Source organism: Choloepus didactylus, chromosome 12 (genome assembly GCF_015220235.1).
Source record: "Choloepus didactylus isolate mChoDid1 chromosome 12, mChoDid1.pri, whole genome shotgun sequence".
NCBI classification, from domain to species: Eukaryota; Metazoa; Chordata; class Mammalia; order Pilosa; family Megalonychidae; genus Choloepus; species Choloepus didactylus.
The window spans coordinates 87,372,985-87,399,301 of record NC_051318.1 but is presented as its reverse complement, the minus strand read 5'-3'; the positions used below and the strand labels follow the sequence as shown (position 1 = coordinate 87,399,301).

General features: G+C 35.7%; 1 protein-coding gene across 4 annotated transcripts in view; it reads right to left on the bottom strand.

Annotated features, from left to right (window-relative positions):
* Positions 1–4,142: 4,142 nt before the first annotated feature.
* WBP4 (WW domain binding protein 4) overlaps positions 4,143–26,317 on the bottom strand; it is a 31,964-nt gene continuing 9,789 nt past the window's right edge. For all 4 annotated transcript variants that reach the window (XM_037800155.1, XM_037800157.1, XM_037800158.1 and 1 more), the window contains 5 exons: positions 18,737–18,783; positions 18,203–18,278; positions 14,431–14,621; positions 10,295–10,449; positions 4,143–4,504 (listed from right to left, as the gene is read on the bottom strand). In XM_037800155.1, coding sequence (XP_037656083.1) covers positions 4,294–4,504; positions 10,295–10,449; positions 14,431–14,621; positions 18,203–18,278; positions 18,737–18,783 — 680 coding nt within the window. In that variant the 3' untranslated portion in view covers positions 4,143–4,293. The remainder of the gene's footprint in view (positions 4,505–10,294; positions 10,450–14,430; positions 14,622–18,202; positions 18,279–18,736; positions 18,784–26,317) is intronic.

Here is a 26,317-nt window from a genome sequence, read left to right as displayed (position 1 = left end):
GAGGTTTTCCGGATGCCATCGGCCATCCTCCAGTAGGGTACCCTTTTGTTGATGCCTTACCTTGGACACTTTATGGCCTTAGGACTGTAGCTATGTAACCAGATAAACCTCCTTTTATAAAAGCCAATGCATTTCTGGTGTTTTGCATTCTGGCAGCATTAGCAAACCAGAACACATCTTGGGGTAGGGTAGGAACATGTTGGAAGCAATGTAGTTATTTTAGGTTGTTTTTCTTATTCCTTTCTTCTTTTGTTTTGTTTGAAAGTAGTTTTTTTTGTTGTTTGCTTTTTAATTTTTTGATAAATAAAGAAAAAAAAATTGGCAGAGCCTTGAGTCTTGATAAAGAGTGGAGACTGGAGTGACGCACATTTATAAACACTGCCTATTACCAGTGGTGAGTAGGAAGGGAAGGAGACAAGTGGAGATAGCAAATTCTGAGAGTGTAGAGTTTACTAAACTTAGCCTGTGTATGTGTACTGGAAGGGGTAACTCTGGTACCCCAACCTTTGATCTCAGGAAGGGCAAAGTGCTACATCTCTCACAGGAGGGCTTGAGAAGGGCTGTGGAGGTTGTGGGGTGGGGGTGGGTGTGGGGGAGCCCAGAAAGCATGCTGAGAATAGAGGCCACAGTAAGGGGGGCAGGGAAAGTGAGCTCAACTTCAGCATTGGGAAAACAATTTCCAATGAGAGTAGCTTCATCCATAAGTTGGGTAACCATACAATTTATTATCCATTCAGGACACTTTTGAAGGGGGAAGGGGGATACTATTATGCCAGTACTAAAGGTGAAAACCAGGATTGTCCTGGGTAAATGGGAATATATGATTCCCATTCATGTCTCTCTTCCTTTTTCCTTATATTTTCTAAGTTTTCTATAATTAGAAGACACTATTTTCAAACTAAAAAAAAAAATAACCAGTTAAGAAACAGCCAGCCGGTTTTGGGAAATGAGATGGGGGCCTTATACAGATTTGATATATCATGAGGTGTGGAGGAGGGAAATGTGCAAAAGTATTTTCCATGGATGATTTCTTGGCTTGTTCTGTGAAGGATGTGTTGAAACAGCAGTGATGGCAGTAGGGAAACAAGGGGGCACCCTGTAGTTTTCTAGGCTTGAGATCAAGATGGCTCAAACCAGCCTTGTGCATTTAGAAATGAAAAAAATGACTGAATCAACAAGAATTTGGTAGAAATAATAGAAGTTTCTATTAACTGTTGTATACTTATTTTATTCTTTAGCAAGGCATAATTATTTTTAAGTTTAATCTGCAAATTGATTTTTTTCCCACAATTTTAGCCTCAGGATCAAAAATTAGTCTTTTTTGATGTTTTAAGACCAAAGGGACCACAAAGATTCTAACTTTTCTAAAGCTTGCTTCTTTCACCTAACAGTGTATTTTGGAGACCAACCCATATTAAGTACTTAGAGAGCTCTCTCTTTAGCAGCTGCATAGTACGGTACTGATTGTATGCAGCATAATTAATTTAGCCAGTTTTGTACTGAAAGACTTTTAGGTTGTTCTCAATCTCCTTGATTTAGAAATAATAAATTAAATACCCTTACTCATCATTTCTCGTATGTGTGAAAATACCTATAGGATACATTTTTAGAAGTGGAAGTGCAAAATCAAGGGATATGTACTCTGAATTTTGATGTTTAAAAATTTCTCAACAGAAGGTGAATCAATTTATACTTTCTCTGCAGTGTAAGATACTGTATTTCTCCAGACCTTTACCAACACTATCAAATTATTTGATCTTTGCTAATCTGAAAGGTGAAAAATGACATCCTTTTGTAGGTTTAAGTCATTTGTATTTCTTTTTTTTGCTCCTTTTTACTTTACTTCTGAATGTTTTTCTCAGTCATTTATTCACTACAAAATATAGTAAGTGCTTACAACATGCCAGGCTTGCCCTCCGGAGCTCATATTTCAAGAAATGGATAGGTCCTAAATGGAGAACACTACACTTTAGAGAAACACATAAAGCCAGCAGTAAGTGAAAAGACACAATGTTGATGGATAAGAATGAGTGTCAGAAAGATGGGAATTCTTACCAACTCAATAGATGTAGTATCAAAATCACTAAGCGAGTTTTTTGGGAGAAGGGTAGAGGAGACAACTTGACGAAATGTTACTTGAAATAATGAATGGGTAAGAATTACGAGTATTTTGAAAAAGAAAGGTATCTGCTTCAAAACATATATTTGGTACTGGCACACTAACAACCAGAAACATATGTCTATATGAACAAGTGCCATACTACTTTACTATAGGATTTTAATGTTACAAAAATCTGATAAGGGCGTTTCAGAAATTTTCTCAGAATATATTAACACTGCATTAAAAAAAACAAAAAAAAACCAGACAAAAAAACTACTTTTGGTTGTTTGGATCGTGCTTCTTTGAATACGACTTCATCTAGAGAGTGGACCTCATGGGCACACACCCTCAGGGTTGATATATTTAGCAAAAAAAAACAACACGGTGGTCACAGGGTGTGTGCGTGTGTGTGTCAAAGATTACTGGGGCTTTCGTTTTTTATTTTATGTTTACCTAGTATCTGGAGTACTTTTACAAAAAAATATTACTTTTAAAATCTCCTAATAATATATACATGAAAAAGTAAAATAGAAAGTTAATAGAAATTATGTTATTAAACATTTAACTTCTGAAAAAAATCCAGGTAATTTAAAGCTGATTTATTTTTACTTATTCTTTCAAAGAACATAGAAAAGTACTATAGTTCTTCAAGACTTGATTTACTAAAATTCTTGTCTATCGATAGTCTTTTCCGAGAAATCCTTAAAACCAGGTTTAGTTTAAGATTTATCTTGCAACTTTTGAGAACACTGTCTTATTTCAAAGGTAAAGGAGACAGTTTTAAAAATGCATCATAAGAGACAAAGTTTACACAACGAGGCATGGTTTTAAAAATGTCTTCAATTGCCTAGTTTGTAGGAGGTAAATGTGGGAGTGTGGCTGCATTCTGGTTATAATCTATTATCTTTGCCAACTGAGAAAACAATTTAAGTACCAATTTAAGTATCTGCTTAGCCAGCCAGATACTTAATGACTATCAGGAATTCTACTGTACTTCTTCATAATGTTATATGTTTATCAAATACCTAGATAGGTAGACTGAACAAATATAAGACAAATCTCACCCAGGCTACGTTGACTATGATCAGTATAAAAAAAAAAAACAATAATTTACTCTTTCATGAAGTTTTTAATATGCTATCATTTTCACATGTACACTAGTAACTTTAAAAAGACTGAAGTTAAATATTGTACAATTTATAAAAAATATAATTTTAAGAATCTGAAGGAGTAATAAAGGGAAGGGACCTACTTCCAATGTATTAAATGAGAAAATTCTACTTGTTAAGAAATTTATCTAGAAAACAGAAAATTTCTAATTTGTCAAAGTGAGCTTTAAAGAGTTTTACTGTAACCAGAGATCCTACTATATTAGAGTTCAAGCCTTCATCTACAGAGCTTTAAGTAATATTTTCCAGGACATATAAGGCTGCTAAACAGAGTGCATGACTAGATGGAAAAAAAGACTCTGCCAGAATATGAACTACTGAAGAACATGGATATGTCTCACTCATCTTAATATCCCCAGTTCCTAGCATATAATGCTTGGCTCAAAGTAAAATTCGTAGAGGCAATGGTTGCTGCTTTGACTTGAAGGAGGCAAATATACATTCCTACCTTTGGTTCATTTTCACTCCGTATTAAGCATTACATTTGAAGTACCTGAGCTACAGTCCTGGTCCTTGGCCCTAGACCTTAAACTGAGTGAAGTAAGTGAATACGCAAGCATTTTCTACATCAGCTTTCTGACGGGATCCTCAGGACCGAATCATCACTGGGCTGTGAATCTTCTCTTATGTGGTCTGATTATTACTTCTTGGATAATAGTTAATATCAGTGTGCAAAAGTAATGCATTTTCAGTGCAGGATAAGCATATTCATATCAAGAGGAATGGAATAAAGGCCTTGCTTTCCCATGTTTTAAATAACGATACATAGCATCTTAAATTATGACATACTTAGAACAATTTTTAGACACTGAATATAATACACTGTATAAAATGCAATGTGGTAGGCTTCCATTTTAGGAAAAAAACTAAGGTTCACATGAAAAAAGATTTATTATAACCAACATAAAATACAATTTAGAATAAATCTAAATTTTTTGCATCAAAGTACTCAGAAACCAACACAGAGGAGCTTTAAGATGTCTAGTCTCCATTCTGTCCACAAAGCATATTCAAGAAGCTCTTTTATTGATCATCACCTCGTTGCCTTAAATTTCTAGATTTTCCATTCTCAAGTCTTCTCTTTTTGAAGACTGGGGCCACTCCATCTGCTACAACTCCAAGAGAAGTGACTGTTTTTTCTTTAAATACCACTTTTGGTTGCCCAGCAACATCACCTACTGAAGTTGATACGTATTCATTTTCAGAGCTTGGGAGTTCCAAATCAACCTCCTCACTGGAACAGAAGTAGAAAATAAAACCATTATTTGACAGAGTAAGACAAACTTTTTCACATATCCTGTGAGCCCATCAAAGTCCCAAGATCTCTGTTCTCATGATAGTAAATAATAGTGGCAAGTTAGATGTTGGTCGTTTCAGAGTAGGAAACTTTTAGAATACTGATTTTACAATAGTATTTAAGACAGCGAGCACTTATTTAGGTGGACACATGTCAGGAGATGTCTCATCTATTCTTTTATTCCTGTTGTACAATGGATGCATCCTCTGAGCAAATGTTTTGTGCTTATATAAGATTAGCAGTATAAGTTAGATGATTGTGGGAGAGGTATTTATTTATAGAAACTGATTTTCCTGGGACTGGTACCTGATGAACAAGAGCCTATCACAGTACCCATACCCTGGTTAGTCAAATGGTCCAAGAAAGAGCAAGTAACTAATGCATACCTATCAGTCCCATCCATGAAATACGTGAACATGGGGACCAGAGAGATCATTATGTTCAACTTTCTCTAGTAGATGAAGGGTACAAAACCCCTTGGGAACCACATTTCCCCCTGTATGGAGAAAGCAGTCCTGAAGAGGTATGAGAATAAAACTGGCAGGCAAGAAGGGATGGGAGATGGAAAATCCTGCCAATGCTTCAGATCTGGGTCCATTAATTAATTCCTGGCCCAGCCTTATTCCTGCCCCTCCCACAGCTCGGTAGGTAGAAACTTCCTTGGAAACTCTGACCTAATAACTTTTTTTTTTTTTTTTTTTTTTTTTTTTTTTGCTTCCAACATGATCTTACTACATCCAAGAAAGTTTACAAACCATAATCATTCCTGACCATTCCCATAACATTGAGATTACCCTCCATAGTTTATCTGTTCTTATTAGATTATCATTCCCCCTCCACTAATTGGTATCTCTAGGTCCCCTACATTCTACAGTATAAAACACTGTACATTTTTCACAGAATTCACATTAGTGGTAACATACAATATCTCTCTTTTTGTGCCTGGCTTATTTTGCTCAGCATTATGTCTTTTTTTTTTTTTTTTTTTAATCTTCATTTTATTGAGATATATTCATATACCACACAGTCATACAAAACAAATCGTACTTTCGATTGTTCACAGTACCATTAACCTTTTTTATTTAAGCTAACTTACGTTTCTATCACTTGAAAACAAAAGATTACCTGGCCAGTGTGAAAGGAAAAGTGATAAAAGGAGAGAAAGGAAATTAAAACAAAAAAGTAAAGGAATGGGTTAAATGTTAGAAGCCCTAGAGAATTGCATTGGGAAATTCCATGTAAGAAAAGTGAAGATAAGTACAAATTATACTCCTCAATCTCAGAATAACCTAGGTAATGCCGTCATAAAGACTGATTCCAGGGAATAAGAGAGAAAAACCTTTCTTGGAGACCAGTAGAGGTTTTAAAAAGCTATGTTGGATGTAGAGTAGTATTATGATAATACAACACAGAAGTCTACTATGTGCACTGGCACTTGGAGAAGAAATATTCTATTTTGTTGTTATTTTGGCCTAATGCCCTATTCCCCTTTTCCTAGTACCAGAACATCTATTCCCCTCTTCCCCCCTTTTGGGAACCACCTTTTTTCCCTTCTCAGTTCATGAGTTTTGCATTCACTTCATGTCCTCACAGAATTCATAATGGTTATTTCAGGAGTGGGAACTGGGTATATGATGAGAACTAAGCAGGGCCAGTCTGGGAACTGGTGTTGTAAAGAAGCACCCTCTTTTTGCTGGGATCATCTAACTGTAAGTATGATGTAACCTAAAGCTTGGCCACCAGGTGGGGAGAGCCTGCCAGAGAAGGTCAACTCAGACGAAAGCAGAGAGTCAGAGACAGACTCAGTATCCTGATGATTTCATTCAAGCCCCTAGATCCAGCCATGCACAAAGCCACTCTGTCATTTGCAAATGAAAAGAGTATTGGTGTCTATTATAGATATTTCTCACAATAAAACCAGCAAGGGAAGAATAGTGATTTGGCATGAAGTATGGTTCTTGATAATTGCAATTCAGAGATAATGTGATTTTTTTTGTGTGTTTGCTCAAGATCTAAAATTCATTTAATATATGCTATTCAGGTTCAATTATCTTAAACAAAAGTACAGGATAACAAAGCTGCCTCCTGCTCACACAGCCCATGTGGAAAGGTCTATGAAGATAGTGTCGTGAGATCTTTTTATGTTCTGTTTTTATGGATAAAAACACAGGTCTGGGAAAGCATGTCCTTAGGCATTGTAATAATTTGTAAAACTGTAAGAATATTTAGGAAATTTGCTAGGATTTCAAGAACAAAATAAAAGAGAATATTAAGTACAATGATAAAATTTCAAGCCAATAATGGCTAGTTCAAAAATATTTTAAAAAAACATTCTGCATAATATAAAACTTGAGCAACAATCTACCTTAGTAGATCATAATGCTACAACATTTCTTCAAAAACTGATAAGGGGATGCAGGAAAAGCGATTCTCACTGAGATAGGTCTTGAATCTGATTTTTTTTTTTTTTAATAGACACCTTCCAGAACTTTTCTTTACTGTGTTAAATGCCTTTTTTGTTTGTTTTTCCTATTTCCCTATTTTCCCAACAATGGTGCTTTCTACGAATGCTGGTAACGTCTTCAGTTGATGAGGTGTTAATTCTTGTCTTTTGATTATTATTTTACAGGAGAAAAAACAGGCTTAGACAGAGAGGTTAAATAACTTGGTCAAACCAAACTGTTTATGTAAGTGATAGAATTTGGATTAAAATCTGGGGTTGTATGACACCAAACCTACATTCTTTTCCCTATTCCACTCTGCTTTCAGGTATAAGACATTCTATTAGCCAAGCAGAGAAAGACATGGGTAATGAAGAGTAGTGTGTGGTGACTGGATAAATAAATCTGTGACCAAGACATTTCTACATGAGCCTCATTTATTTCACTGTACCTTGGTGCTTTGCCTTGTATTCTGATAAAAGTGCTTGAGTCATAGTACTACTTCTTATCTGGGATAATGGGAGGGGTAAAAGTAAGGGTTCCATGTTTGAAATCATGATCCTAAAAAGTTCCTAAGTAGAGGTAACAGAAGTGGTAGTAAAGTAGGATATACCGCTGACAAATAATCAGAGGAAAAGGAATTTGTACTTGAAGAAAAAGGCAAGAGCCTGAAAGTAAAGTATACTACAGAGAATATGCCTTCTTTTCAAATAACTTTGAAACATTTACAAAAAATAATTATAAGTGCCTCCACAAAACCATAATCATCCCAAATTTGAAATGCAAAAATTGTGAAGGTTATAGTGCCTGAACACAATGTAATAAAGGTGGAAAAAAAATTCCCACCTACCTGGGGATTTAAAAATAAATACTGTTCTGGAAAATCACCAAGTCAAAAAATAAACAAAAGCACAATATTAAATTATTCCAAAAAAACAATGACATAAAGGAAACTTCATTCAAAGTTGATGGGATATATGGGCAGAATTAAATTCAGGACAAATTAATAGCTTTAACCGCTTTCATTAAGAAATGAGAATACACCCTCCATTACCCCATTCCCAGTATTCTAAGTGTTCATTTGAAGAAAGTCAGAACAAAATCAAGGAAAACCTAAGAAAAGTCAAAGAAAATTATAAAAATAAAAGTAAAAATGAATGAAGAAACAGAAACTCAATTAATAAATGGAAATAGAATAGACAATTAGATACAAAAGCTGGTTTACTGAGGAAAAACAAAATTTAAAATATCATTCGCCAAATCTCATCACAAAAGAAGAAAGAAAAACTCTCCAAATTTTAAAAGAGGGATTTGAAAACATGGAAAATATAAATATACAGAAAGTTTACGGTATGTAATAAATTTTTAACTCTTGATTCAATGCACGATTTTAGGGAAAAATATAAATTACCAAAAACTGACTTAAGAGAAATTAGTTACTTAAGAATAAAAAACTGCCCGTTACTGTTATACCACCACCACCACCACCACGACCAATAGCAGCAGCAGAATGCAACATTTCTTGAGAGCTTAGGTGTTCCAGGTACCAAATCAGTAAATTGTGCTAAATGTTTTAACTTGTCTTTTCTAATTTATTCCTCTTAATAAATTTGAAATTAGGTAGAAACTATTATTATGTCATTTTGTAGCTGAAGAAATTGAGGCTCAGTTATATTAGGCAACTTGCCCACAGAAAGATAGTAACCAAAAGACGGAAAAAGGTAGGGAATATCACCGCCAGCCAAAACTCCAGGACCATAAGATTTTACTAGTGATTTCTTTCAAACTTTTAAATTTTGGGGTATGGAAACTATTAACTATTATGAAACATTTTAAAAAAAGATGGAAAACTACCTAATTCATTTTATTTAGCTAACTTGGATATAAAAATCTAATAAAGATATCACACATTTAACAAACAAAATAAAAGAAAACAAAACAGACTGGCATTTCCCAAACTGTATTCACATCAAAGCTATGGCTACTAAATTTTGCCAAAATGTATTTCTGATAATAATCCTTGAAAAATCTAGAAATAAAGCACACTGCCTTAATGTGCTCAAGATGATCTATTGTAAGCTAATAGTCAATAGAATCCTTAAAATGAATTTTGAGATATTTTTATTGAAATCAGAAGCAAAACATACATGCCCACTCATTATTATTACACTGAGTTTGGATATCTGACTAAAATAAACAGGACATGAAAGAGAAACAGGAAATAAAACCAACAGAAAGAAAATGACAGCTTTGAAGTACAGGAGATGTCAGCATGGTAGGACCATCTTCTTATTGCAAGTCACTCAAGAGATCACTTGGGGCTGAAAAAATGTAGCCATCTATTATTTCTGTAACTTCAATATAGTCAGTCAGTATGCTTATCACAATGTCTGGTACATCATTAAGCATTAAATACACATTTCCCAGTATTTCATTAAGTAATAAAATACAACCTGAAGATTTCATAATAACAACTCTTAATAAGCTATATTATATTATCCCCAGGGAACCAATTCTAATGAGAACAGTAAATAGAACTGTCCAAAACTTGCATTACCCTATTTTGTGAAAAAAATAGGGCCTTTTAATTGAAGTATACAGTTTTAAAAATAAATGATTTCATTAAAACATTTCCACAGAGCAATCATCTACAGAGTTACCATTTTAAAGCATCCATGTTTTGAAGAATCACTTTTACCATGTAGATACTCATTTTTTCTCCTGAAGACTTTTTTAAGCATCTAAGACAGAAACACCAATCTGTGAAACTGATTGTTTAAATGTTCTGAAGACAATAACTGATTCAACAAATAAGCTAATAATATAAATTAGGTAACATATCTACCACCATCCTGTTTAAATCATAAAACTAAACAGCTGAAAACTCTGGGTAAGTAGCATAAGCCCCTTTCAAGACAGTAACAAAGGAAGTGCTTTTTTCTTACCTTAAGATATAGCCTACACGAAGCATTTACTGAAAATGCAGATGTTTCTCTGACACAACACTGATTGTAAGTGTGAGAATGAGCATATAAGCATGGTGTGAGTTACTGTGTGAATTTGTGGTCAACAGCAATGTCAGGTTTTGGTAGGAATTAAAGCAACTATTAGCTTACTTTAAAAAAATATTTAATTAGAAAAAATAAAACCATTCTAGAAATAAAAGAAATGAGATACACATTTAATGAGCACAATATTCCTTAAATTAGTTACTGCAGTTTATAGAAGTGTTAGGACGTAAAATATTTGTAATAACAGTGGGATAATTTAAGTTTCAGGGACTTACTGTGACTCAATCTCTTGTTTAATTTCTTGCCATTCTCCATAAGGGTTTGACTTTTTACAAGCTTTGGATTTGTCTTCATTTGGAGCTGATGAAGGTACACTTTTTTCTTTCTGTGATTCTTGTTCAGTTCCTTCATCACTGTTTTTATTTTTTTTCTGAAATGTAAATCAAGAAATAAGCTTCAAGCAAAACTATCAGGACAAAAACAAAATTTCTTTAGGGCTTTTAAAAGACTTGTTATAGATTTACAAATTGGAATACATTAACACAATTGTTTGAATTTGCACATAAAATAAATGTACATAAAAGACCTTTAATGCTTTATTAGGTTTTTCATTTTGTCTAAAATGTTAATACACTATGGCCAAGGCTACTTTCAAAAATATAACACAACCTTATTAATGTAATGAAGTCTTCAATTAAGGACATACAAACAGGCCTCTTTTATCCTCTCCTCCTCTTTTCTGATTTCTCTTTACTTACATATCCAACAGTTACCTCTTTTACACTGTGCCCCTTTTGATTCTGATGCCATGTCATTAGACCCTTCTATAACTGTAATCTTAAAGAACTCCCTCAATTTATTAGTCTTAACTGAAATTTAACCTTACTTTGAGGACACTGACTTACTAGCCTATACAACTAGTAACTTTGTGCAAATTAGAAAAAAGATACCTAGCTAAAGTTGGTGCTTCTATGACACTCCTTCATCTGCAGTGACAAAGCCCTATGACACATTTAACAAGTGGACCACATGCTGGATTTCTGCCTTTCTGCAAGCTGTGCAACCATGGTGGCAGTGCGAGGACACCGTTTCCTTTGCAATTCTTGCAAAGAATGTTAACTCATTCCCTCATGCTGTTGGTCTCACAGGACTACAAGGCAGCATCCACTTTCTCTTACCAATCTTGACTGCTTCCAGACCATGACTCTTTTATTACTATAATTACTAAATAAAACATTTTTACTGATATAGAATAGGTCATGATATTTTGTACTTTGGTCCACATGCAGTAAAGGCTTCTTCCTCTCAGGTACACACCACCTTCTATACTGTTTTCTTCCTTTCCTCCTTACATGACCTAATGACCTCTGGCCACTACTCCAAATTCTCTGATGACTTTCAAACTCCAGCCCCATCTTCTCCCCATTCAGACTTTTACTGTCATCCTAAGGAGCTTAAAAATCCCTTAGACTCAAGCTTTGTGAGCCTCAACACCAATGACTCTGGCCTTCAGTGTTTTAGCCCCTACATGCTATACAGAATATATTTCCTCATCTATAGCATCTGGTACATAAGAAGTATTAAAATATTAAATCCTTATAGCTACCTTTTAATTTGAACTTTGTTATTACTCAAAAACTCCACAACTCTGAAATCTTAAATTCCAAAAATCTGTCCTCTGAACACAATAGTTCTTATTCTTTTGGCTTTCTGGCTCCCTTACTTCTACTATTCCTCCTCTCCATTCTCATTACCATCTCTATTACCTTAAATTTTCCTTGAGCTTCTAGTTTGTTGGTCTCCTCTAGACTTTACATCCTTCTTTACAGAGTCCCAAACCCAGAAGCAATCACTTTGAACATTCTTTTGCTAGTACCCTAAATATTTTTGTCCCTCCAACTTTCTATTGCATAGGACCTAAAAACTCCCAAATAGAGATCTATTCAATCATTTGTCTTTTTGCTCGTAAATGTAGCCTGTCAAGTGTTGACAGAGAAAAAAAAATCACAACACTATACAAACTGATTAGACTTCAAAATTTATGATATCCAATTTCAGCAGACTTTAACACTGTTTAGCAATGTGTCTCCAGTTAGTTCTTCCCCTAGTAACCTTAGAAGTTGTTCAAAAGAAATACTCAGCTATGTGAGGCTGATTAAATAATGGTATATTCATACCACAGAATAACATGCAGCCATTATTTTGGCAGATGATTTTTTGACATGTGATATAACCGTGATAGATTAAGCTGAAAAATGGTAGTAAAACCTTACTACAGTATTTTGTTTAAAATTTTGAGTTCTGTTATTTTATTTGAAATAATGTGTATGTGTGTGCCTTCCTGAGTAGGAAAAATTATGGACCAAAAAACACCACGGTATCATAATAGTTTTTCAGTGGGGTGGGGTTGAAGCAGGATTAGAGTCTGTTCTTGTTTGTTCATTTATATTTTGTTTTTAAAATGGATGTGTTAATTTTGATACAAGAGAAATTAATAGTTTCTGTCCCAGGTTGGATGGCAGGGTCCTAAATTTGACTATAAACACTGCAAGACGGCCATCACAAGGACTTTGCCACTTCTCCTCCACAAATCAGACACATCCCTCACCCCAAGTTCAACCAAGATTTATGAGGTAGTAAAGAGAAATCACAGGCCATGACCTGGAAATCCTAGGTATGGCCTGGGAGTGCTCTTTCTTCAGCATCCTTGATTTTCCTTCACCTCTGAGGCCAGCAATCTCAAGCAGAGATCAATGCTATAATGTGTTTTCTGCTTGGCACCTGGGCTCTTGCCTGGAGAATGTCTCAAAAGCATTAAGACTAACAATACTATAAAACTGGATGTTTTTGTGTCACGGCTGGGCACTCAGCACCACCTTCCAATCCTATTATTGGTTCATTCCCTCTCCCACTCTAGCTCAATGAGTATTTAAAACCATTAATATTGTCAATCTCTCCAAAGCTCCTCACTCTCAGGATTCTTGCTTCCTACATGAATGACAAAATTGAGGCTAAAAGGCAAAATTCTCTGAACTTCCTCCCTGATATCTATCCACAGTATAGTCATACTTATTCTTACCCTCTTACGGAAAATAAGTTAATTCCTTTTTCAAGACCAATCCATCCATCTGCCCTTGTTGGTATTCCCTTACTACCTTTTTTTGATATCTCACTTTATCTTTTCCCTACTATCTTTAACCAGCTTCATCTTGTTTTTTATCCTTCCATGTGCCCAAGTCCCGTTCAACAAAAACACCATCAACACAAATCTCTCATATTAAGAATCAATATATAGCCTCCATCCTATTGTCTAATTTCTACTTCTCCCTTCATACCCAAACCACATAAAACACTGCAAACCACTTTTCAGTCCTCTGTAATCTCAGTTCTAACACTCAAAACTCTGGTGAAATTGCTGGAAGGTCATAAAGGGTTTCCTAACTCCCAAATTCAATGGGTATTTTGTTTTTCTTTCTTTTTCTAGACCTCTCTCTTTAATCCTTTATGTTCTCTATTCCCTCGGCTTCTGGGACATTAAATTCTGCTTTTCTGCATACCTTTCCAATCACTATTCCTCACTCTGTCTTGTGGGTTTTTCTTTCTCTACCTGCTACCTGAATGTTTAATGTACCCTACGGTTTCCCAAGGTCCTTTTCCTATGTTATCACATCAATTCTGTTTTAAATTACCACCAGTATGCTGATGATTGTCAAATTACCATTTCTAGACGGCTATTTGAAAATTACATAGGCATCTCAAATTCAGGGGGGTCTAAAAATGAACTTACTGTTTTGCTCCCAAATAAAGAGTTCAGTAAATAATACAACTATCTATCCAGTTGAAAAATACAGTTATCCCTTCCACATCACAACTTTCCCCACTGCAGTTTCAATATATTGTGGGTCAGCATAAGAAATTAAAACGGGAATTTTTGGCGAGTTTTCAGAAGCTGCAAATGACAAGTGAAAACCAGTAGAGAACACAGAAAAGTTTAGAAACTCAGTAATACATAAAAGGTATAATATCAATACAGTTTATCTTTTAATAACATATATATAATTTCTTTTTTACTTTTATTTCTTTTTTAAAAAATGTCTTTTTCACGTAATACTTTACTTATACATATAGCCTATGACCAAATACTTAACCCAAATTTTACAATAAAGTACTATAAGCACACCAGAAAAGAAAAAGACAAAATTCAGACTTCTTCTCTGGTATGAGGGGAAGGCCAAAAAATTTTAACGTGGATTTTTCCAGATTGCGGGGGTGCCGTGACACTAACCCCCTTAACATGGAAGGGATAACTGTATATGTCTTGGCTTTATTTTGTCTTCTACTAGAAGAATGAAGGTCTGTAGAGCTTTTTATAAACTGACAAACTTTTGTGAAGAGTAAATCAAGAACCTACCTTAAAGTTTATTTTTGGCTTTTGTGTTTCAGTAGGAGCCTCTCCTGCTGCTTCCTGTTCTCCATCAGAATCCCTATGTGAATCTGTTGATTTGGACTCTGCTACAGTGCCAACTGCCTTTTTACTGACTTTACTAGAAAGCAGATTGCCCAAGTGTGGAATGAAATCATCAGGTTTCTCCCATTTGGATTCTGTTCAAGACATTTTATTAGTTATATTATTTAGTTACCATTCTCTTCAGAAGAAATCTCCAATATAATATTTCCTATCTCTTACAATATTTTATTACGTGACAATATTGTATCTATTTCACCCTACTACTTTGAACAAGAAGATTAAGTAAGTTGCCAAAACTCTTGCTCTTGTATCTTTTAGAAATCAATTTCAAACAACTTAGGTTTACTAGATGTATAAACTGCTGCCCAATGGGAAAAGAACTCTAAAAAAGCTGGCTGATACTTTCTAAAGACTCTCAGGATTCACCTGACACCTATTTTAGAAAACATGTTTGCTCACGAGCACACGTCAGATTTCCTAGAATTTATCGTAAAGCATCTAAATCATATTGTGAAGACCTTAATGAATATGATTTATCATTTTTATAGGGAAAAAATTCTCATCTACCTAAACTCTGCTGCCGACTAGTGGTTTATTGAACTTTTAACAAAACGGCAGCATTTCTACTCATCATGTATTCTCTACCTTTAGTTTAATAAAAGGTAGAGCGACTATACAATTTCTTGTCCAAATGGGCACTTTTAAGAGTGAAAGAGGCTGCCATTAATAATTTTACTGGTTTCAGGAACAAACTGAAACTGCTCAAAGCAAATCAATATGTATGACCCTTTATTAATATGGGGTACTTGTAGTACCAATGAAAAACACTATTTTTCATTATTTATATTTTATACAAGTAATACAAGAATTTTCAGGGAATAAGTAATTTATTAAGCACCTAGTATCTGCCAGGTGCTATTTCAGGCACTTTATAAACATCTGATCCTCATGTCCCCACAAAGTATGTATAATCATTTGTATTCTACCTAAAAGCAACTATAGGCTCAGTGACTTGCCCACAATCACACATCTGATAAAAGGAAGGAGATCTGAGTTGAGCTCAGATCTAACTCTAAAACTGTATTATTTTATCTCTGTAAAGGTTCAGAACCTCAATTTTACTGGAACAGAAACATTTCTTCTATCATTGGCAGGCTAGGGATCTATACCTGAAAGTTGCAAGGGCCTTTTCCTCTTAAAATATTTAATGCTATGTAGAGGGCTTCAGATAAAAGGGATTTTTAAAAACCTCTCCCAAAGTCATACCAAATCTATAGCTATTCTGGTAAATTTAACTACAGTAGAAATTAAATGCAATTACGTGAAGAGCAGTTTTAGGAAAATAAATTAGATAAAATTGTAATTTGAAAATTTTAGACAATACCCAGGATTATGCATATTTTATAAACATTTACATAACTAATACATTATTTAATTAGTAAGCAGAAATATTTCACAATTTCAGCAACTGCTAGAATAGCTTCAGTTCTTTTCATTTGTTTTTTAAAAAAAGGAAAAACCAAGTTGAAGGAGGTATGTTCCAAGGAATGATTATATTTCTGAAAAAAATCATGATAAAAATCAATAATGGCAGAGGTTAAAATGATTCTTTTAAAATTTATGAATACAGTGTCAATTGAGAATAACATTGATCTCTGGCCCAGTATATTACAAAAAGAACTCTTTTTAAATTTCCATTATATTAATTTTTATCTGAAATTGACATTTTTCTTTTTTTCTTAAACTTTTTGTTTTGAAATAATTTCAAACTTACAGAACAGTTGCAAAAATAATACAAAACCCATATGGAGAACTCCAACATACCCCAACGCTCATATACCCAGATCCACCAGTTTTCACATTTTGCTGCATATGCTGTATTGTTATTTCCATATCTATCAATCCACCTATGTACATTTATCCATTTTTTAAACATTTGAGAGTAGGTTGTATACATCATGCTCTTTAACACATATTTCCATGTATATTTCCTAAGAACAAGGATATTCACTTATTTCAGCATCTTTTCATGTGCTTTTTAGCCATTTGTATCTCCTCTTCAAGGATATTCACTCATGTAACCACTTTAGATACAGTTATCAAGTTCAAGAACTTTAACATTCACACGACATTTTCAGTCCATATTCCAAGTTTTCCATATGTCCCAATAATGTCCTTTTGGGCCTTTTAACCTCCATTGTTAGATCCCATCCAGGATCATGTATTGCATTTGTCACTGTATCTTACGCTGTTTTTTTTTTTTTTTTTTAATTGGGGAAAACAAATATATGACACAAACTTTCCCATCTCAACCACTCCCAAGCATATCATTCAGTGGAATTAATCACATTCATAATGTTGTACTACCCTCAACACCATCCATTACTACAACTTCCCCATCACCCCAAACAGAAACATTACAGCCATTATGTATTAATTCCCCTTTCCTCTTGCTCCCTATTCCTGGCAACCTGTATTGTATTTTCTGTCTCTATGCATTTGCATATTCTAGCTATTTCATATAAGTGGAGTCATATAATATCTGTCCCTTTGTGTTTATTTCATTCAACATGATGTCTTCAAAGTTTATCCATGTAGTAGCATTTATCAGGACTTCATCCTTTATTGAAGCTGAGTACTATTCTCTTGTGTGTATATGCTTTATTTTGTTTATCCATTCATCTGCTGACGGGTGTCGGCATGGTTTCCACTTTTTGGCTATTGTGAATAATGCTGCTATGAGCACTGGTGTAGAAATACCTGTCCGAGTCCCTGCTTTCATTTCTTCTAGGAATATACCTAGAAGTGGGACTGCTGAGTTATATGGTAATTCTATATTTAACTTTCTGAGTAACTGCAAACCTGTCTTCATTTCCACCAGCAATGTATGATGATTCCTATTTCTTTGCATTCTTGCCAGCACTTAATATTAATGTTTTTAATTACAAAAAACACAAATTTTTTGAAATACATGCTTAAGGTTAAAATCTAGAATACTGGTTACCGGGGGCTGGGCTGGGGGTAGGGAATGTGAAGTTAATGCTTAATTTGTACAGAATTTCTATTTGGGTTGATTGTGACATTTTGGAAATGGATGTGGTGATGGATAGCACAGTATGTATGTATTTAACAGCACTGAATTATATATATGTGAATGTGGTTAAAAGGTGAAATTTTAGGTCGTATATGTTACTAGAAAAATTAAAAGGTAAAACATAGGAAGGTACAACACAGTGAACCCTATTATAGACAATGGACTATAGTTAATAGAACAATTATAAAAATGTTCTTTCATGAATTACAACAAATGTACCACACTAATCCAAGTTGTTAATAATAGGGCGATATATTGGAAAAAAACAATACACCTGAATGTAAACTATGGACCACAGTCAATAGGAAAATTATAGCATTCTTTCATAACTTGTAACAAAAGTACTACACTAATGCAAAGTGTTAATAATAGGGGATGGGGTTTATGGGAACTTCTGTAATTTTTACATGATTTTTCTTTAAACCTATAACTTCTCTAATCAAAAAAATTAAGTAAAAAAGTAACACATGCTTGCTATAGAAATATGTTTATCACTATATTAAAATTCCCAAGTTCAGATGCTTAAGAAATAAATGCATTAAAACAATTGATTCATCAGCATGCGAATAAGTAGTTTTAGGTACAATTTTAGATAGTTAATATAACAAAGGTAATACTTACCTCCTGTTTCTTTATTATAATAATAGGTATAACCATCTTCACTTAAACCTTCTATCCAAACAGACTTCACAGCTGTCTGTGAAAAAACCAGCATAAACTGAGGATAGTGATGTTTACATATTAAATTACTAAGGCAGAGTCAGTCACCCTTTCCTTTCCTCTTGACACCTGGGGTATATGGGCAGTGGTACTGATCATGGCTAGGAAGCTTGGTTCATGCTGAGTCAACTTCCAGGGAGAGAATGTACCTTTAACAGCCAGGAATATTTCTTTGCAGATGGACAGGGACAGGCGGATGGCAAATGACTGCCAATCAAATGATAGTATTTGCCCTGCATTGAGTTTTTGGGGTAAACATCACTGTTTTATCTCCACCAGACTTCTAACAAAAGATTATGAGAAGAAGGGAGCAAAGTTTGGGGAAGGGGAAACCCCTTATTAGGAAATAAATTTTCTTAACAAAACTCTACAAAATCCCAGAGGCCAATCACTTTATAGAATAAAGCAAAGATACTATTAATATGCTTCAGTTACCTTTTTTAGGTTTCCTTGAAATCCTTCGGGTTTCTCCCACTGAGATGCTTAAAGCAAAACACATTGCATTTATAAAATCTATTTGCTTAAAAAAAAAACATTAAAACTTTCCAAAAAAATTTAATTTGGTAAAAATGTACAAGATATTCAATGTGTACAAAGCATTATAGATACATATACCTGAATTGGTATATATATAAACCATATGGTTGGTTTTTCTTCTATCCACCCCTTTAATATCTACCCTATTTATTACTCTGTTCTCTCTCCCAGACTCCTAAAGGTTTACATATCATTTTTATGCTCATCTATACCCTCAGACTCTAATCACCAATTAGCTGCTAAAAATTGCCATGTGAATGCTCTATATGTACCTCAAACTCAGCATTTCCAAAACAGAATTGATTATTGTCCCCCTTAAACTGATTCCTTGTTCCTGTATTTCATATCTCTCTAAATGGCACCATCATTCTCCCAGTCCTATGATACAACCCCAATCTTTCCACCTTTCTTCTGCCATGACATCTTCAAAGAACTTCATTTCACCCCCTCCAGATGACTCTCTATTTCCCAAACATGAAAGCTCAAACTTTTTTTTTCTTGGCTCACATCATTGCATAGTTACCATTTACCTAAATCTTATTCAGTCAAAATACTTACGGAGTTAAAAAAAAAAAATACTTACGGTGTATCTGCGTTGTTAGGTGCTACAATACAAGCAGTGATAACATGACATTGTTCCTAATGTCCTCATCCTAATTTACAAATCAGCTCAAAAGTAATTCTGCGATACCCTCTCAGATCCATCTAATCACAATTTTTCAATCTTTTCAGCACCCATACAATCTAATTAAAATTTTAGCATAGCATTTAAAAACTCCTCTGGTATTATACCATTGTGTTTTTTATTAGAAATTGACTTTCAAAACATTAATGGGAGGCGGGGCAAGATGGCAGACTGGTGAGCTGTATGTTTTAGTTACTCCTCCAGGAAAGTAGGTAGAAAGCCAGGAACTGCGTGGACTGGACACCACAGAGCAATCTGACTTTGGGCATACTTCATACAACACTCATGAAAACGAGGAACTGCTGAGATCAGCGAAATCTGTAAGTTTTTGTGGCCAGGAGACCCGCACCCCTCCCTGCCAGGCTCAGTCCCGTGGGAGGAGGCACTGTCAGCTCCGGGTAGGAGAAGGGAGAACTGCAGTGGCAGCCCTTACCAGAAACTCATTCTACTGATCCAAACTCCAACCATAGACAGACTGAGACCAGACACCAGAGAATCTGAGAGCAGCCAGCCCAGCAGAGGAGACAGGCATAGAAAAAAACAACACGAAAAACTCCAAAATAAAAGCGAAGGATTTTTGGAGTTCTGGTGAACATAGGAAGGGGAAGGGCAGAGCTCAGGCCCTGAGGCTCATATGCAAATCCCGAAGAAAAGCTGATCTCTCTGCCCTGTGGACCTTTCCTTAATGGCCCTAATTGCTTTGTCTCTTAGCATTTCAATAACCCATTAGATCTCTGAGGAGGGCCGTTTTTTTTAATCCTTTTTTCTTTCTCTAAAACAATTACTCTAAGAAGCCCAATACAGAAAGCTTCAAAGACTTGCAATTTGGGCAGGTCAAGACAAGAGCAGAACTAAGAGAGCTCTGAGACAAAAGGCAATAATCCAGTGGCTGAGAAAATTCACTAAACACCACAACTTCCCAAGAAAAAGGGGGTGTCCACTCACAGCCATCATCCTGGTGGACAGGAAACACTCCTGCTCATCACCAGCCCCATAGCCCAGAACTGCCCCAGACAACCCAGTGTGACGGAAGTGCTTCAAATAACAGGCACACACCACAAAACTGGGCGTGGACATTAGCCTTCCCTGCAACCTCAGCTGATTGTCCCAGAGTTGGGAAGGTAGAGCAGTGTGAATTAACAAAGCCCCAATCAGCCATCATTTCAGCAGACTGGGAGCCTCCCTACACAGCCCAGCAGCCCAGAACTGCTCTGGGGGGACAGCACTCACCTGTGACATAGCACAGCCATACCTCAACAGAGGACCAGGGGGTGCACGGCCTGGAAGAGGGGCCCAGTTGCAAGTCTCAGGAGCCATACGCCAATACCAAGGACTTGTGGGTCAGTGGCAGAGACAAACTGTGGCAGGACTGAACTCAAGGATTAGACTGTTGCAGGAGCTTTAAAACTCTAGGATCACCAGGGAGATTTGATTGTTAGAGCCACCCCCCCTCCCTGACTGCCCAGAAACACGCCCCATATACAGGGCAGGCAACACCAAGTACACACGCAAGCTTGGTACACCAATTGGGCCCCACAAGACTCACTCCCCCACTCACCAAAAAGGCTAAGCAGGGGAGAACTGGCTTGTGGAGAACAGGTGGCTCGTGGACGCCACCTGCTGGTTAGTTAGAGAAAGTGTACTCTACGAAGCTGTAGATCTGATAAATTAGAGATAAGGACTTCAATTGGTCTACAAATCCTAAAAGAACCCTATCAAGTTCAGCAAATGCCAAGAGGCCAAAAACAACAGAAAATTTTAAAGCATATGAAAAAACCAGACGATATGGATAACCCAAGCCCAAGCACCCAAATCAAAAGACCAGAAGAGACACAGCACCTAGAGCAGCTACTCAAAGAACTAAAGATGAACAATGAGACCATAGTACGGGATACAAAGGACATCAAGAAGACCCTAGAAGAGCATAAAGAAGACACTGCAAGACTGAATAAAAAAATGGATGATCTTATGGAAATTAAAGAAACTGTTGACCAAATTAAAAAGATTCTGGACAATCATAGTACAAGACTAGAGGAAGTTGAACAACGAATCAGTGACCTGGAAGATGACAGAATGGAAAATGAAAGCATAAAAGAAAGAATGGGGAAAAAAATTGAAAAAATCGAAATGGACCTCAGGGATATGATAGATAATATGAAACATCCGAATATAAGACTCATTGGTGTTCTAGAAGGGGAAGAAAAGGGTAAAGGTCTAGGAAGAGTATTCAAAGAAATTGTTGGGGAAAACTTCCCAAATCTACTAAACAACATAAATACACAAATCATAAATGCTCAGCGAACTCCAAATAGAATAAATCCAAATAAACCCACTCCGAGACATATTCTGATCACACTGTCAAACACAGAAGAGAAGGAGCAAGTTCTGAAAGCAGCAAGAGAAAAGCAATTCACCACATACAAAGGAAACAGCATAAGACTAAGTAGTGACTACTCAGCAGCCACCATGGAGGCGAGAAGGCAGTGGCACGATATATTTAGAATTCTGAGTGAGAAAAATTTCCAGCCAAGAATACTTCATCCAGCAAAGCTCTCCTTCAAATTTGAGGGAGAGCTTAAATTTTTCACAGACAAACAAATGCTGAGAGAATTTGCTAACAAGAGACCTGCCCTACTGGAGATACTCAAGGGAGCCCTACAGACAGAGAAACAAAGAAAGGACAGAGAGACTTGGAGAAAGGCTCAGTACTAAAGAGATTCGGTATGGGTACAATAAAGGATATTAATAGAGAGAGGGGAAAAATATGACAAACATAAACCAAAGGATAAGATGGCTGATTCAAGAAATGCCTTCACGGTTATAACATTGAATGTAAATGGATTAAACTCCCCAATTAAAAAATATAGATTCGCAGAATGGATCAAAAAAAATGAACCATCAATATGTTGCATACAAGAGACTCATCTTAGACACAGGGACACAAAGAAACTGAAAGTGAAAGGATGGAAAAAAATATTTCATGCAAGCTACAGCCAAAAGAAAGCAGGTGTAGCAATATTAATCTCAGATAAAATGGACTTTAAATGCAGGGATGTTTTGAGAGACAAAGAAGGCCACTACATACTAATAAAAGGGGCAATTCAACAAGAAGAAATAACAATTGTAAATGTCTATGCACCCAATCAAGGTGCCACAAAATACATGAGAGAAACACTGGCAAAACTAAAGGAAGCAATTGATGTTTCCACAATAATTGTGGGAGACTTCAACACATCACTCTCTCCTATAGATAGATCAACCAGACAGAAGACCAATAAGGAAACTGAAAACCTAAACAATCTGATAAATGAATTAGATTTAACAGACATATACAGGACATTACATCCCAAATCACCAGGATACACATACTTTTCTAGTGCTCATGGAACTTTCTCCAGAATAGATCATATGCTGGGACATAAAACAAGTCTCAATAAATTTAAAAAGATTGAAATTATTCAAAGCACATTCTCTGACCACAATGGAATACAATTAGAAGTCAATAACCATCAGAGACTTAGAAAATTCATAAATACCTGGAGGTTAAACAACACACTCTTAAACAATCAGTGGGTTAAAGAAGAAATAGCAAGAGAAATTGCTAAATATATAGAGATGAATGAAAATGAGAACACAACATACCAAAACCTATGGGATGCAACAAAAGCGGTACTCAGGGGGAAATTATAGCACTAAACGCATACATTAAAAAGGAAGAAAGAGCCAAAATCAAAAAACTAATGGATCAACTGAAGAAGCTAGAAAATGAACAGCAAACCAATCCTAAACCAGGTAGAAGAAAAGAAATAACAAGGATTAAAGCAGAAATAAATGACATAAAGAACAAAAGAACAATAGAGAGGATAAATATCACCAAAAGTTGGTTCTTTGAGAAGATCAACAAGATTGACAAGCCCCTAGCTAGACTGACAAAATGAAAAAGAGAGAAGACCCATATAAACAAAATAATGAATGAAAAAAGGTGACATAACTGCAGATCCTGAAGAAATTAAAAAAATTATAAGAGGATACTATGAACAACTGTATGGCAACAAACTGGATAATGCAGAGGAAATGGACAATTTCCTGGAAACATATGAACAACCTAGACTGACCAGAGAAGAAAGAGAAGACCTCAACCAACTCATCACAAGCAAAGAGATCTAATCAGTAATCAAAAATCTTCCCACAAATAAATGCCCAGGGCCAGATGGCTTCACAGGGGAATTCTACCAAACTTTCCAGAAAGAACTGACACCAATCTTACTCAAACTCTTTCAAAACATTGAAGAAAATGGAACACTACCTAACTGATTTTATGAAGCTAACATCAATCTAATACCAAAACCAGGCAAAGATGCTACAAAAAAGGAAAACTACCGGCCAATCTCCCTAATGAATATAGATGCAAAAATCCTCAACAAAATACTTGCAAATTGAATCCAAAGACACATTAAAAAAATCATACACCATGACCAAGTGGGGTTCATTCCAGGCTTGCAAGGATGGTTCAACAGAAGAAAATCAATGTATTACAACACATTAACAAGTCAAAAGGGAAAAATCAATTGATCATCTCAATAGATGCTGAAAAAGCATTTGACAAAATCCAACATCCCTTTTTGATAAAAACACTTCAAAAGGTAGGAATTGAAGGAAACTTCCTCAACATGATAAAGAGCATATATGAAAAACCCACAGCCAGCATAGTACTCAATGGTGAGAGACTGAAAGCCTTCCCTCTAAGATCAGGAACAAGACAAGGATGCCCGCTGTCACCACTGTTAATCAACATTGTGCTGGAAGTGCTAGCCAGGGCAATCCGGCAAGACAAAGAAATAAAAGGCATCCAAATTGGAAAAGAAGAAGTAAAACTGTCATTGTTTGCAGATGATATGATCTTATATCTGGAAAACCCTGAGAAATCGACGATACAGCTACTAGAGCTAATAAACAAATTTAGCAAAGTAGCGGGATACAAGATTAATGCACATAAGTCAGTAATGTTTCTATATGCTAGAAATGAACAAACTGAAGAGACACTCAAGAAAAAGATACCATTTTCAATAGCAACTAAAAAAATCAAGTACCTAGGAATAAACTTAACCAAAGATGTAAAAGACCTATACAAAGAAAACTACATAACTCTACAAAAAGAAATAGAAGGGGACCTTAAAAGATGGAAAAATATTCCATGTTCATTGATAGGAAGACTAAATGTCATTAAGATGTCAATTCTACCCAAACTCATCTACAGATTCAATGCAATCCCAATCAAAATTCCAACAACCTACTTTGCAGACTTGGAAAAGCTAGTTATCAAATTTATTTGGAAAGGGAAGATGCCTCGAATTGCTAAAGACACTCTAAAAAAGAAAAACGAAGTGGGAGGACTTACACTCCCTGACTTCGAAGCTTATTATAAAGCCACAGTTGCCAAAACAGCATGGTACTGGCACAAAGATAGACATATAGATCAATGGAATCGAATTGAGAATTCAGAGATAGACCCTCAGATCTATGGCCGACTGATCTTTGATAAGGCCCCCAAAGTCACTGAACTGAGTCATAATGGTCTTTTCAAGAAATAGGGCTGGGAGAGTTGGATATCCATATCCAAAAGAATGAAAGAGGACCCCTACCTCACCCCCTACACAAAAATTAACTCAAAATGGACCAAAGATCTCAATATAAAAGAAAGTACCATAAAACTCCTAGAAGATAATGTAGGAAAACATCTTCAAGACCTTGTATTAGGCGGCCCTTCCTAGACTTTACACCCAAAGCACAAGCAACAAAAGAGAAAATAGATAAATGGGAACTCCTCAAGCTTAGAAGTTTCTGCACCTCAAAGGAATTTCTCAAAAAGGTAAAGAGGCAGCCAACTCAATGGGAAAAAATTTTTGGAAACCATGTATCTGACAAAAGACTGATATCTTGCGTATATAAAGAAATCCTACAACTCAATGACAATGGTACAGACAGCCCAATTATAAAATGGGCAAAAGATATGAAAAGACAGTTCTCTGAAGAGGAAATACAAATGGCCAAGAAACACATGAAAAAATGTTCAGCTTCACTAGCTATTAGAGAGATGCAAATTAAGACCACAATGAGATACCATCTAACACCGATCAGAATGGCTGCCATTAAACAAACAGGAAACTACAAATGCTGGAGGGGATGTGGAGAAATTGGAACTCTTATTCATTGTTAGTGGGACTGTATAATGGTTCAGCCACTCTGGAAGTCAGTCTGGCAGTTCCTTAGAAAACTAGATATAGAGTTACCATTCGATCCAGCGATTGCACTTCTCGTTATATACCCGGAAGGTCAGAAAGCAGTGACACGAACAGATATCTGCACGCCAATGTTCATAGCAGCATTATTCACAATTGCCAAGAGATGGAAACAACCCAAATGTCCTTCAACAGATGAGTGGATAAAGAAAATGTGGTATATACACACAATGGAATACTACGCGGCAGTAAGAAGGAACGATGTCGTGAAACATATGACAACATGGATGAACCCTGAAGACATAATGCTGAGCGAAATAAGCCAGGCACAAAAAGAGAAATATTATATGCTACCAGTAATGTGAACTTTGAAAAATGTAAAACAAACGGTTTATAATGTAGAATGTAGGGGAACTAGCAATAGAGAGCAACTAAGGAAGGGGGAACAATAATCCAAGAAGAACAGATAAGCTATTTAATGTTCTGGGGATGCCCAGGAATGACTATGGTCTGTTAATTTCTGATGGATATAGTAGGAACAAGTTCACAGAAATG